Here is a 15707-nt window from a genome sequence, read left to right on the forward strand (position 1 = left end):
AAGGAAGGAAGGAAGGAAGGAAGGAAGGAAGGAAGGAAGGAAAGGAAAGGAAAGGGAAGGGAAGGGAAGGGAAGGGAAGGGAAGGGAAGGGAAGGGAAGGGAGAAAGAAAGAAAGAAAGAAAGGAAGGAAGGAAGGAAGGAAGAAAGAAAGAATGAATGAATTTTCTGATTTACAAAAATACTTTTATGTTATATCAGGTTCTCAGTGGCATAAAACATAGCTTCTTTTCCAGGCATAATTGCTTTCAGTAACCATTCTTCTATCAAAGAACTTTCAAGAATAAACTTCACAAATTAACCAGATCTAATAAACACTTAAAAACTTAATTTGGGTTCAGAACTATATAGTCTAAGAAAATGTGGTATTATAATCAATTTCTTGATTTTGGTACCAAAAGAAATACTTGGATCAAATACATGCATAATGATGAGCCAACCAAGACCATTAGAATATATTTTTAACCCACTTAGTTTATTCTTGACAACATTTTAAACATTGTTCTTGCTCCTCAGAGTGTGGACAGGGTCCAAGGGTGCTAATTGCCAGACTGATAGGACACCGCAGAGTGTGGGCCTTCTGCAACTCTGACGTTTCCATCCTAGACCTGGTGTTTAAAATTAAACTCTGCTTGACCAACCTTTGGACCAGGTGCCTGACAGGGAGGAGATACATGTTCTGTATTACAGTTAATCATAATCCCCTGGAATTAGCAGTAGGAACTGAAAGAGTGCCCAGATCCTATATCATTTGGGTATTGAATTAGGCATCAGAGACCACACTATATGTATGGAGTTTCTGAATCTTCTTGTAATGCAGAGTGAACGTCTCATACCACTGGTGTTCCCATGAAAAGCCAGATCCACTAAGAATGTGGGGGTAATACTAGGAGAGTGAAATTAAAACCCCTAAGTTCTACCCTAGGACTAGACAGGCATGCTGATCCTCCTGTAGCGTTTGGGAGAGAGCACTGACAGCCTATAGTGTCCAGCACTCTGTCTGAGAGTAGGTGGGTAAATTCAATTTAAGACAGACCAGCTGAAAGCCATACCGGCCCCAGCCTAAGCCATATTCTCCAATCCAGCCAATCTAGCAATAATGCTGACACCATGAATCCTAACCACTCCCGTTATCTTCTTTGCAATTGGTCCAGACGTAGGCGAAGAGCAGGACATTCAGTGCCACTCAGTAACTCTTTCTGGAGGCATATTCCCCTTGTGAAAAGTGAAAGCTGCAAGTTGCGATCCAAAATGGCTTTAAATCACCCTCGCTGAGATTCTACACAAATATATCGGGTTGTTGGAAAAGTCATGACGCATTTTTGCATAGAAAAATACATCATGACTTTTCCGATGATCCAATATATACCAACTACAAACTACATCCTATGAACTTGCATAGGCATGTTTAAAGGATTTCATCAACATATGAGTTCCATATGTGAATTCAGTAAGTCCTGTTTTGATCTTTAAGAAAATTGTAACTTCTATAATTAATCATGAAGTTAGTGAAATGATATCCAACTGGAAGAGAGTCCAAAACAGAAGTTATACCCAACTCTTCACAGAATTCTGGTTTGTCTAAGAGCACGTGGGGAAAAAAACATGTTTTCTGCATGCTTTAAAAATTCGCAGTTCAATAGGATCCATTGAATTTTTTTAAAGAATTATTTTTTCCTTCTTCCCTTCCTTCTTTCTTTCATTTCTTTGTTTATTTATTTATTTTAATTTGACCAGAGAGGGATACAAAGAGAGGGAGAGAAAGCAAGCTGAGCGTAGTCAGCCATGCAGGAGTGCAGCACCCTTAACCACCACGCCACCTGCCAGTCCTATTAATGAATTTCTTACCTTGCTGGTCCTTTCCAATGAGGCCATGTTTGTTTACAAAGCATTTTGTATCTTTCTAGACAAGGTTCATAGGCCTGCCTGAAGGCATAGCCTGCCCTCCTCACTCGAACATTCTCCAGAAGGCCCAGGTACCTGATCTGGTGACATACGAGGGCCTCGGTGAAGATGTGTGCTGCTTTTTTATCATTTGGTTTGATACACCTAAAAGATCACAAAGATTTTAGGTTTTGAGCGTGGCTCCTTAGAGGTAAACTATCCATGTTGTCCCAACTATTTATAGGTAATTATTCCACAGTAAAATAATTACTTGTTACTCTTGGGAAACTGAATCATTTTCTTTTGAAATTATTTCACATCCTATTCAACAACCCAAAAAATGCACAGCAATTTAAAAGATGCATAAGCCAGTAACAAATGCAACCACTTGGATGAGCATCCCTGACATTTCGTTGGGTTAAAGTGAAAGAAGTCTGACAAGAGAGTACATGTTGTACGATTCCACTTATGGAAGGTTCAAGAAAACTAGTCAGTCTTAGAAATCAGTATTGCTGTCACTTCTGGGGAAAGGTAGAGGTGAGAATCAACCTGAAGGGGTGCAGGGGAACCTTCTACAATGACATAAATATTTTACATGGAGTAACACAAATGCATACATATGTAAAAATTCAACAAGCTATATAACTAAGAGTCAAGATCTTATGTATATTATTCCTCAGTAAAAAGATAAAACACTTCGCTGCTTCCCTTTATCTGTTCTTATCAATGTGTTGTTTTGCTGTCCAGGGAAAGACTGTATTTCTCAGTCTTCTTTGCAAAGAAGTTGGTCATGTGACCAGTTTCTGGCCACTAGGATCTGGGGAAGAAGAAAGCATATCACATCTTGGCTGTGTCCTCAAAAGGAAGGAACCTGCTCTCCCTGGATCTTTTCCAGCTTATTGCTGGCTGTGAGTGTTAGTATGCTAGATCGCCATCTTTGATCTCACAGATGAAAACACTCTAGAAATGACTGAGCCACAAAACAAAAGGAGAGGAGCTGCCCTAATATCCCTGGAGTTTTACACTTAGAAATGCTTGAGAAATAAAATTCAATCTTGTGTAAGTCATTGTTAGTTTTGGACTATATCGCAGCAATCTGTACACTAATACAACTGTTAAACATTCATGATTTTGGTTGCCTAACTACGTCCATCAAATAAACTCCACACACATACGCATAAACACTATATGTGGACAATTAAATCTATCTAGTTTGGTCTTGGTGTTTTCTTGCTTTGCCTCTTACTAGTCATAAAAGAATATCCACTCTTTATCTTAAGTAAGGATAGAAAAATAATCAATGGAATGGCCTAGTAAGTTCCAACCTAGACCCCTACTCATACATTCAATTGACTGTGAACAATAAAGGCACCAAGATACTTCTAACATATGGTGTCCGAGCAACAAGATATCTATTGAGTCATCAGAAAAATACGACGCATTTCTGCATAGAAAAATATGTCATAGGTACCAGCAGATGGCATAATGGTTACATTGCTGGACTCCCATGTAGTTGATAGTGAGTTGAGTCCCAAACCTGGTGCCTTAAAACATACTGGGCACATGTACATGTATGCCCAGACTCCTGAGAAGGAGAATGGAGGAGAAGGGATTATGGCAGGGCTATCACCCTTGGGGGTCATTTCTTGCTTTCTGTTTGTCTTCCTGATGTGTGCATGTGCCCTATATCAAACAATCTCTTTAAAAAAAAAAAAAAATTCTGTTAAAAGTAAAAGAAAAATACATCATGACTTTTCTGACAACCCAATATGCAGACAGGAAAAAAAAACCCCTATATATAAAATCTGAAACTATATTCACACCTTGGGATCTATAATTAAGATTTCTTAGAGAAGACAACAGAAATCACTAAAATGGAGGGAAACGAGGAACTTTCTAGGATGATGGAAATATTCTTTGTGTTGTGCTGGGTAGTAGTTACCAATATATACATTAATGGTTAAAAAATAATTGGACCATTTACTTAGGATCTGTGCATATCACTTCACATAAATGATACCACAATATAGTTAAAATGCAAAAGAATCCACCTGGGAGTAACAAAAGCAACTGATCACAGACAGTTTCTTAATTTTTTATAAATGAGGCTCTTCTCTCAATATTGGATATAACCTGATTGCAATCAAGCCAGGAGATTTTGTCTGTACTTTGCCTGTATTTCTACAAATATGAGCTAAATGAGCAAAACACCAAAATATTTTTCACTCTTATTTTCCTCATACCTGAATTTTCAAAGATGCCAATAGAAGGTATTTGTGGGTGTGAGTGTAGCCTAGGAAATTCTACCCATTAGACACATACCTTAGACACATACCTTCTATTACCTGATTCACGAATACACACATGGCAAACTTAACCCTGGTTGCTCTTTACTGAATTTTGAGAGTTAGATCTAAGATGCCACAGAAGCCAAAAAGAAAAGCAACTAGAGGGTCAAGGTCTATCACCTTAAAAAAACGCAGATTGTTTTGGAATCATTACATTCTCCAGGCCTACAATTCTCACAGCAAAAAAGGAGGTGCCTAACAGACATGAGAACTGTAACCAAAGCTCTACCTGCTTCAACAGTCTGCTATAAGTGACCACAGCAAGAACCAAAACAAAGCCAGTAAAACCAAAAACAAAGTCTGCAAAACTCTGTCCAAAAAAAAAATTACATTTTGTTTCTTAATTTGTCATTAAATAATAATATAAATAAATAAGGGCTGGTCCATGGCACAACGGTAATGTGCTGCTCAAGAAAAGACAGACTCATGTGTCAACAGTGGTTTAAGTCCCTGGTCCAGAGAGTCACATCAGGTCTGTGCACCAGATCTGCCGGGCTGGAGCACCGGAGGAAGGTGATCACAGTATGCCCAGACCTAGTGGCAGGTACTCATCTCTCTCTCTCTCTCTCTTCTCTACTTGTGTGCACACAAGCTCTATCATGAATAAAGAAAAGATGAAAAATTACACAGAAAGTTGAGATTCCCCATGTGCCAACCACACAGCTTCATAATCTATAATTATATACTGTTATCCCCAAACACTTATTTTTACATGTTTTTAAAAAAATGTTTAACTCCTTTATTTTGAGGGAAAGGACAGTAAAGCATTTTAAGTCAACCCTAGGTATCCTTTTTTTTTTTTTTTTTTTTTTTCCAAATCTATAAACACTTTGGTTATCCTTGCTTGTACTAAATGCAGACTTAAGCAAACAGGCAAATGATATTCCTGGAGAGTGCTCTCAATCTGAGCTGTCAAAGAAATTTTATGTGCCAGGAATACCTGATATAGTTTGGGTTCTTGGTCTGCAGGTTTTTCATCAGAGTGGCCACAGATGCCTTGAACTGTGAGCCCGCTGTTGGGGGCCTTTTTAGGTTGATCTTGGCAGGATTCCCTTCAGGGAACAAAGACTTGATCAGGGCATGGCTGGCCTTCCACATGGCTTGGGACAGGTCTCGATAGAGAAGGTCGTTGTTCTTGTCAACAAAGCCTTCCACCTGGTACAGCACCTGTGGGCAGCACATGAGACTGAGACTCAATGGCCAGCTACTACACAAAGAAACATCAAACAACTGTTAAAAACATCCCAAGACTATCTGCATTGCCTCTTCCAACACATTAGTCGCAACTTTCATACCAAGTTCTCCTCTAACTTTAAATTCCATCTGTCTAAATCACAGAAAAGATCGAAATAAACTCTATGACTCTTCAGAATTTGTCAGAATAAATTCCAAAAATGTTATCATACTATTTTCACAAAATTTCATATTTTCAGGGGGTGTTTCACTATATTTTGAGGTTCTACTTTTATATGTTATAGTTTACAAATGCCAGTTCTAGTGTGTTTAAAAGTAGACAGGAGAAAATACAGTAGAGATAACACTAACATTTTCACAGATGTCCTAAAGCAACACAGGAATTCATAAGAAATCTATCATTTAATACTTTAGGCTAGGGCTGGCCCCATAGTGCGGTGGCTGAGTACTGTGCATAGAAAGCCAGACCTCACATGGCTGACTGAAGTCCCAGTCATGGCGGCATGAAAAATAAGCCAGGCTCATGTACGTGATTGCCCCAAATCCTGACAAGATGAAGAAATGGAGGTAAAAGGACTGTGGTGTGGTCACACCCCCCTGTGGGGAAAACTGTGTTTTCCTTCTCTTTCTCTTTGATGAGCACATGTACTCTCTGGCAATAAAAAAAATTTAAGTAAAAATTAAAACATCAAGACTACTGAAAAAAATGAAATACCAAGTTCTAACATTTTAAAATTAGTAATTTTGATACTATATATTTTTTACTAAATACATAATTAAGAAACTTTTCCCTTACAAGTTTATAATCTTATTTATAAGAAAGGAGGTATTTAATCAATAATCTTTTAGAATTTTAAAATTAATTATCAAAAAAATGTTTTTGGGACCAGCAGTTAGCGTAATGGCTATGTCGCTGAACTCTCACGTAGTCGACCACACAGTTTGAGTCCCGGACCTGGTGGCTTAAACTCATGCCAGGCGTGTGCACGCGAGCCCAAGATCCCAAGAGGAGAATGGAGGAGGAGGGATTGTGGTGTGGCCATCCCCCCAAGGGGTGATTTCTCACTTTCTATCTCTCTGTCTCTCTCTGTCTTTCTGGCAAGTGCACACACCCTATAGCAAAAACCTCTCCAAAAAAGAAAAAACGTTTTTCTTAATTTTGCCAGAAGGTACATCCTCTCACTAGAGACAGAGAAAGAAAAAGGGAAAACACCCCAACAGGACGTTGTCATATTGCAACTCCTTCTTATTCATTCCTCCATCCTGTTGGGATTTTGGGCATACACACATAAGTACTCCATGTATTTTTCAAGTCCTGGGACCAGGATTCAAACTGTGGTCAGCTATGGGGGCACTCAGCTTCCTTAACTACCAGACCAGGAGGCCAGTTCCTCAGAATTATTTTTAATATTATCTTTATGCATTGGATGATAAAATTAATTTTCCCAAATAAATAAGCGCTTTATTAAAGAAGATACTTTTCCAGTGTCATTTCAAAATTTCAATTTAAAAGATTTCACTATTTATGCTTGTGCTTTTAAAACCTTATTGTAAGTCCCCCCCCCCCTTTTTTTTTTGCCATGGGACACATGCACTTGCAGGAGAAAGAGAGAGACAGTGAGAGGGAAAGTAAGAAATCACACCTCCAAGGAGGGGATGGCCACGACACAATCCCTTCTCCTTGATTTTCTTCCTGGGACTTTGAACACACATGCACATGTCCCTGGCATGATTTTCAAGCCACCAGGTCCAGGACTTGAACTTGGCAGGCCATGTGAGAGTCTAGGGCCTTAACCACCACACCACCTGCTGGCCCCAAAAGCTTATTATAAGTTTTATTGACTCCCTAATTTTTACAGGAAAATCTTCATTAGTGCTTATAGACGCTATCTCTCTCTCTATATGGTTGGGATTCTATTTCTGTTGAACATTTACTGGTCTAGCTATCTGGGAGCTCGATGTGCCTTCACCAGGTGACAGTGTTCAGAATGCCCCTCGTTGAGGCACAGTCTCCTCCAGGGAACAGCCCACAGGCCAGCACCAGTGCGAACTGTCCCCGCATACCTTGCCAGCATAATGCTGGATCCTGAAGCAGCTGTGAGGCAGGGACGTGTCGTTGAGGAAGCGGGAGCACTTGCTCATCCTACTCTCAAAGTGCTGGTGGGTGGCGCACACTTGGTTCAGCTTTTCTAGGAAGGTCTCATCGGTGACCGTGCCAGGCCTTAGGCATTCTTCATCCAGCATGGCCAGGATTCCATTTGTGTTCTGGGAGAAAGGAAGTAGAAAAGTTTCCTTCCTTCCTCACTATATTGTTCGAGTAATTATTCCTAATTACACCATCAGACACCATCTACTTAGTCACACAAAAGTTCTGTTCAGTTACAAAAGCGGACAATCAAAACAAGTAACAAAGGCCACACGAACCAGCCCTGTTCCACAGAGTGTCCCAGGTGTGTGTGGGGTGGGAGTGTGTCTGAATTAGCGTGTCCCCCCACTCCGACCCCAAGAATAGAACCCGGGAACCACCTCAGCCACTTCAGCTACATGATGACTGACATTCATCTGTTTCTAAATTATTCACGTGTTCAAAATAAAGTTCACTTTCCAGAAAAAGAAAATGCTGTGATTTGGGATGTTGTTCTAACAATCACTGCAATCAAGCTGTTTTAAAGAATAGTTGTTTAGAATAAAATTCTTGTTCCATACAAATTCTAAATGGATGTTAAACATGAGTGAAAATGTGTTAGTATTCATGTGATCATGTTTATTCCAAGAGTTGTCAGCCTAAACCAGATTTTAAAAATCAGGAATCTTCTGCTTTGTTAAATAAATGGCCCCAACAGACCCATAGGTCTTAATTCCAAAAATAACCCACTTCACTGACCATCAACCCCACCCACTTCCACAAGGCCAAGTCCCCTGCTGCTCTCCCGTTCTCCTCACAAGGCCATGACATCCTCCGACCAGTACTTACTGATTCCACACAAAACCCAGGGGAAGTGCGGACGCTCAGGAATCAAGTGTGTTCATAACATCCTCCGAATAAACATTATTGTTTAATGATGTTGGAAGGAAACATTTCCTTTATGTACCCAGACTCCTACGTGAACATGAGTTTCTTCAATCATATATGTAAGGGGATTTTTGGCTGACATAATCTAGTTAAATTCAGTGTTATGACCACCATTCTTTGTTTTCTCCCCTTCTTAAAGAGAAATAATTAAGTACGATGTTGTGTTTATGATGAGAAACAAAATTTACCAGGAAAGTTGTTCAAGAAACCCACTGATTTTCTGGATTTTAGAGTAGGACTTTGAATTACAGGCACACCTCACTTAATGACCAATAAACAAAGAGCTTAAAGGTGACTTGTCTTGTGGTGTGTGTCGTGGCACCAAAAGACATGTATTTTTCAACAGCTGTCACCATAGTAGAATAACTTAATTCCATCCGTACAAAAAGCACACATTAGATAAGCTCCAGAAAGTGGCAAGACATAGCACAACATGTTACTATAAATCCAACATACCTGTTTTTAATGTGTTCTACATACTATTATGGGTATACAATAAAGTATAAATTTATAAATGAAATACACTTGCCTGATTGCAAATGCTTTAGGCAATGAATACTAACTGACAGCAAGAGCCAAAGACTGAGAAAGGGGATTCCTGAGACTCATATGGACTGAGAAAAGGAATTCTTTCTGCTGGAGAACTGGTCTTAAGTTGGAGTGGTTGTTAAATGGGTGGGTTGTTAAGTGAGGAGTGGCTGCACTAATGTGAAATATTAGTGTCCCCATTTTAACATTGTTCAGATTTTTTCCAAAGTATATTTTTTTCACTGAAAAATAGTGGTGATTTAATTTTTCTGTTTTTAATGTTTAATTGAAGATGAAGCTTTCCGGGTTATTTTGAATACTGAGGAAAAACTGTGGCCTAATTATATAATTTCCAAACGTGCCTGTTAAAGATGAATAGAATATGATTTACTGTACATTTCGAGCCTGTGTTGGTATTTCTTAAACACAATGCTCACCTACCCCAGGCTACTAAAAAGACTATATGACTACTAAGTGTATATGTTTTCTGAAATTACTTTAATCACAGTCCAAATATTAATAATCCTATGCATAAAACAAAGAGTTCCCTAGTTTTCCATAAACACATCATTCTTCCTACAATTGATCTGTTTACAATACACTATAGAAAATGATGTAAAAATAAAAATCTTGGGTTTAGAAGTTTTACTAAAAATTATCCAGTAATTTTTCACGCTTTCAGCCTTCTACAAACACAGACACACACACATACACGGGTTATCTGAAAAGTGTCAGGGACCCTGGCCACCTGCAGTCCTATGTTCAACACCCTTTGTATCCATTCTCGGAATTCATGCAAGGTCTGTACCTAAGTCACTTCCGGGGTGCCACTGAATTCAGTTCCAGAGATTGTCCCTTTGTTCTCTTTATCTTAATGTGAACAGTATGTTAAGAGGTGTCTAGAATTTTGAAAATGAAAAGGGTATTTTACTTTGGCAAAAACTGGAAGGCTGGCCTGAGCCTACCCTCATCAGTACTCACATTCCCATATTGGACCTGGGCTCCAACCACAGAAAAGAGGCTGGTGCATTTAAGGGCCCAGCATCTGAAGGTCCTGAAAGGGCACTGTGGTATGGCAACAGGATGAGCCCGGGAGGTTCTGGCTGCATATCAACATTTTCAACTGTCTACATCTGTGTCCAAGAACCATGTACAGACTCTTAGAGCCACAATAAAGTCTCCAGAATTCTGTAGTTCCCTGAAGTATGCAATGGTGAAAGCACTGAACTTTGAAGGTAGGTAGTGAGATCATTTGTAAGTAGTGAAATATATTACTAAAAAACCTTTAGAAAACTGTATCTAAGTACTCACATTTTCTATCAGGTCACAAATGATAGCATTATTGAAGTAGTCAATGTGAGTCCATTCTATGTCCTAAAAAACAAAACAGAATGCAATCAAATGCTGTTATTATGATGCCGCAACACCATCATCCATAAAACAGACTTTGCCTACCTTACCACATTCCATTTGCTTTCTGAATTTATTTCCTTTATGGCATCAGGCAGCCGATGTCATATCCTGGTTCCCAAAACTTTCTTAATACAACACTCTATCAGTGACATAATCTGGTTGGAGCAAACACCCTTGACCTGTTTTCCGAGACAGCCTTCCATTCCACTCTCCCATCTGTAGCAATTTCCCATGCACTTCACTGGCCCTTGGCCAAATATTTATTCAACAGGCCCTTGGGTCAACATTACTTTGTGTATATTTACAATGTTTATAAGGAAATAAGTCAGAACTTGATCCCAAGAATCTAAGGCTTAGATTTTTTTTGTTCTTGGTTTGTAACTGCAAGGGAAAATTCATTTTAGAGCAATTCTATGTTGGAGGGCAGTGAACTACTTCAAGTATAAAAAAAGGTCAGTACCGGGACCAGCAGTTAGTGTAATGGCTATGTCACTGGACTCCCATGTAGTCGACCGTGGTTCGAGTCCTGGACCCGGTGGCTTAAACTCACACCAGGTATGTGTGCGTGCGTGCCCAAGATCCCGAGAGGAGAATGGAGGAGAAGGGACTGCAGCATGGCCATCCCCCCTGGGGGGTGATTTCTCACTTTCTGTCTCTATGTCTCTCTGGCGAGCGCACACGCCCTATAGCAAAAACCTCTCCAAAAAAAAAAAAAAAAAGGCCAGTACACTAGGCAAAGTATTTTCAACCTAAGGAAAAACAAAAATCTATCCACTGGTTCTAACACTAGCTATAGAGCAGTCTCTAAGGTCAAATGTAATCATTCTATGTCTGCTTACACTTTCTCTGTTAGTGTAAACATTTATTTCTCTTCTAAGGAAAAAAAAACTGAATTCATTCGGCAAGCTGGGGATCTTCCTATATACTCTTGGAAGTGTTCTGGAGAATTTGTACAAGATGTTTTAAGTTACACATCAAAGTCTGGGCATTCTCTTCATGATGAGAAGACAGAAGAGAATGAATCTTGCTTTCAGGTGCAAGACAAGTATAAAACATTTCTAAAGCATAATGATCATTCTAAAATACATAAAAGGACAACAGAAAATATGAGTGCAATAGTGAAATATGAGCTCTGCAAGGCCATCCCACATGGGAGGGTTCAGGGTTCACCACCAGAGACCTCCCTGAGTACACCAGACATGCATGCATGCCCATGAGCTGAGCCCGAGGATGGATCACAGCACTGAGATCTTGTTGGGGTGTTCCCTCTCTATCTTTCTCTCTCTGTCATCCTCATTAAAGAAATAAATATACAGAATAAGCTATTTATGATTTTGTGTTAGAGTACATCAGTTGCTTTGCTAAGTCATTGGGAATAACAATCAGCGTAGGAAAATCTATGTTGAGATTAAAAAAAAAAAAAAAACGGAGAGCCAAGTGTCCTTAGTGGCTTAAAATGACATTATAAAAATGAAATAGGTAATATCATTACTAACATATTAAAGCAAATAAATGAAAAAAGACAATAAAAAAATTCTTTCGTTCTGCTTTTTGAAATAAATATTTTCATACTTAGAAAGACTGGTTATTTAAAACAGAAAGGGTAAAAGCCAAGATCTAAGTTTTAGAATTAAAGATGAAAGGACTTTGCAAACATTACTTTTGGCTATTTAAAAATTACATTAAATAAGATCCTCCATACATAGCACTTACTACCAAGCACTTAAAAATGTTCCTTTTGTAATTAATTTTGAAAAAAATGCTTTTCTAGACTAAGCAAAGTGTCAGATCTACTTACAATAGTACTGACTTTTTAAAGTGCACAGCTTTCTAAGTCCCTCCCCAAATCCTTCATGCAGGCAGGCCCGTTGCAGTTCACTCTCCCATGATCCTTTTTACTGGCAACCACTGACTCAACAGCTTTCTACAGGCCATCTGTTTCTAAAGTTTTGCCTTTACTTTTTTTCTTTTAGAGGTTTTTGCTTAGGGTGCTTGCACTTGCTGGAGAGAAACAGACAGCAAGAGGGAAAGTGAGAAATCATTCCCTAGGGGAGAGTTGCCTTTTCTAGAGTGACATATAAATGGAATTGCATAGTATGTAGTCTTTTGAGCCTAGTTTCTTTCATTAGCATAATGCATTTGAGAGTCATCCGTGCTGCTTTGTGTATCAATGTGTGTTCCTTTTGATGGCTGAGTAGTATTCCATTGCGTGGATATACAGTTGTTTATCCATTAAGCTCCAAGTACACTATTACTATATGCATCATTACACCGGAACCCAGTAAAACTAGAAACAGTCAGCTGATATTTATTGAGCACCTATTATATGCTAGGCATTGTTCAGGCACTAGCAGCACAATACCAAAGAAAGTCCCTGTGAGTTTAACTATCATAGCAGACAGGGCCAATCCTATAGCAGTAGTTAGGAGCTTTGCATGGAGAGCCAGATCCCACATAGCAAACTGCAGCTTGAATCTCAGTCTTGGCGACTTGAAACACAACAAGCCACATCTGTGTGCAAGCCTAGAATCCTGACTGGGGGACAAAACAGAGGAAAAAAGCCCTCCAACATGCTCACATTCCAGGGCGGGGCTTGCTTTCTCTCTGTTGCTCTTATGAGTACATGCACCCTCTGGCAAAAACAACAAAAAGTCATACCAAATACATTTTTAAAAGACACAATATGGGGGTCGGCAGGTGGCGTGGTGGATAGGGGCGCTGGACTCCCACATGGCCAACCACAGTTGGAGTCCTGGACCTGGTGGCTTGCTTTCTTACTTTCTCTCTCCCTCTCTCTCATTTTGTCCCTCTCTGGTAAAATGTAAAAATAAATAAATAAGTAGTTAAGTAATTGTTTTTAAAAAAAGACACAATATGAATAAATATAGATAAATCTGATCCCAGAGACTACTTAGCCTGCTGAATATAGAATTTATAAGTAAAAAGGAAATGACATTTTAAAAAGGCATTTCAACATTACCTCCCGTATATATTCCTCCTGCTCTTCTTTAAGAGTCAGTTCAATGAAGATTTGTTGCAGCTTTTCATTACAATAATTAATAATGAACTGCTCAAAGCTGTTGTCCTGTATGGAGAAAATGGAAAAAGCCTTATAAATCATGTCATCAGCTCTCTCGTAACAATGATGCTCAGACATCTCAGTCCAGAGAAATGCCACACACTGCCTTTCAGCTTCAACTGTGGCCCAGCACACAGCTCCTAGGACAGACACATGCCCACTGCAGGCACTCTAGAAATGGTTCATGAGTAAGTGAACAAACGAAGTATGTACAAATGATGTAGTATTTGAAGGGTGAAGATATTCAGCTGACAGAGAAGTACCTCACATGTGGCTTAAAAAAAAAAAAAAACTCCCTGAAGGATCAGCAAAGACAGTGAGATGCACAATCTTTGGCACCAAGTTCTCCATCTTGTATTCTTAGGTAAAACTTTAGAGCTCAAAAAAAAAAAAAAGTCCTCCTGATCTGGCCTCTGTTTCTTCCACACAGGGTCAGCTCTCTCACTCTGACATCTGAGCAACTTCTGAACATGTTACATAAATGTGTGTGTATTTGTGTGCATGGTATGGATTTGTGTCTTCATCTGCCTCACTAGATGGCATATTCCTGAAGGGCAAAGGCTGACCTTGCTCTCTTGCTCACTGTATCCCCTGGCTTGTACAGCACCTCGCACCTGGCAAGTTCTCAGGTATGTACTAGATGAGTGAGTGAGTGAATGAATGAATGAATGAAGTTCCTACTGAGTAGAGACCTGAGGGAACTGAAACATCAATCATCTTCCTGTTGCTGAGACACCAGGCGCCACAGGCTGGGACCACACGGGTGGGCTGGGTTTGACTCCCAGTCCACCCTACAGCTAAGTGTGCTGGTTATACCCATGTTCCCAGCTGGGAGGCAGGGACAGGAGGGCCATGATATAGTGAGACCCTATTTTCAGGGGAAAATTATCCTTACCTATAAATAATTTTTCTTCTTTCTTAGAAGGCTATACATTCGATCACTATTATATCTCAGTAGTTACTTCTTCATATGAAGAATTTTCTCTTATAAATTCTGTGACATAACTATGCCTAAACCACTTCGAACACTCCACAGGGCTTAACGTGTTGCTCTACATACTGAGGGCACAGAGCACAAGTCTGCTGAATGAACGCATTTCACAGGCAACCACAGGAAGATGATGTGGCGCTAAAATCAGTTTTCGCCCCTACATCCCCTCTCGTGGAAACAAGGGACAGTATGACTCCACCACGGTAGCCTTCTCCTCGGGGTGACCAGACCTGGTCTAATTAGCAAGGAGGGTCCGTAGGTCATGGAGGAGCTGAAACTTGCTGCTCCTTCTGAGTACGCAGAGCAAACTGCCTCCAAATCCTCCACATGTAGCCAAAGTGAAAAGGCCACAGTTTTTTGAAATCTGATCTGTTAAGGTCATTTTGGTCCTACTCAGGACAAAATTTAAAATGGTACTTATATGTAGCCTCTGACCACATTCTGCTCAGAAGTCAGCTAAGGATTTCTAATCACCAGTGACAAGATGATTATGAGACTTTTAACCCTAAACCATAAGTGACACATGTGAATACACTATCACTCACTGGTCTTGTAAATGCTAAATTTAGTCAAGGATAAAAGCTTGTATGTGCTTTTTTTTTTTTTTTAAGTCCTGAAGGTTTTTAACTAAAGGAAATACATTTATATTCAATACTTTTGACAGTCTTAGACGCAAAGGGCATTCTCCTATATCTACTTTGTACACATTTTTTAAAAATCTATGCTCTAATCCTCAGAGCTCATCATTCCCATTAGAAACCAAAATCAGTCTGGTATAGATGCCTCATCATTAGGATAATCAGCATAAAGCTATTAAATGCATGAGGAACTCTAGCTTTCTTAATATGGTAAAATATATCCTTATATAATACTACTATCAAAATGAAAAGCTTATGAATAAGATTATTTTTATGACTTATATGAGCAGATCTTTGGTTTATTTTAGAAAACAAACTCATGATGGAATCCCTTCTGCTCCTGGGCAAGTCTGTAAACATGGAGCTATTTTAACCCAATCATGCTAAATCCTCAAAGGGCAATTAATGAGAGAGGATGGGGAAAGCAACTAGTGTCCTTAGACACATCACGTGGCTACACACAGCTTGAACACACTTCTAAGATAAGACTATGAAATACATACAAGCAGATTAGAAACCAGAGGCAAAGCTTCACGATTACAACACAGTTTACGGATTAAGT

The 15707-nt window shown here is 39.4% G+C and overlaps 1 protein-coding gene across 3 annotated transcripts in view; it reads right to left on the minus strand.

Moving 5' to 3' along the window:
• MYO1B (myosin IB) overlaps window positions 1-15707 on the minus strand; it is a 189939-nt gene that overhangs the window by 32804 nt on the left and 141428 nt on the right. For all 3 annotated transcript variants that reach the window (XM_006147812.2, XM_006147811.2, XM_006147810.2), the window contains exons 14-18: window positions 13418-13522; window positions 10336-10398; window positions 7488-7688; window positions 5170-5396; window positions 1846-2046 (exon numbers count right to left, since the gene is read on the minus strand). In XM_006147812.2, coding sequence (XP_006147874.1) covers window positions 1846-2046; window positions 5170-5396; window positions 7488-7688; window positions 10336-10398; window positions 13418-13522 — 797 coding nt within the window. The remainder of the gene's footprint in view (window positions 1-1845; window positions 2047-5169; window positions 5397-7487; window positions 7689-10335; window positions 10399-13417; window positions 13523-15707) is intronic.

This window comes from Tupaia chinensis, unplaced genomic scaffold, assembly GCF_000334495.1.
Source record: "Tupaia chinensis unplaced genomic scaffold, TupChi_1.0 Scaffold000225_1, whole genome shotgun sequence".
Lineage (NCBI taxonomy): Eukaryota > Metazoa > Chordata > Mammalia > Scandentia > Tupaiidae > Tupaia > Tupaia belangeri.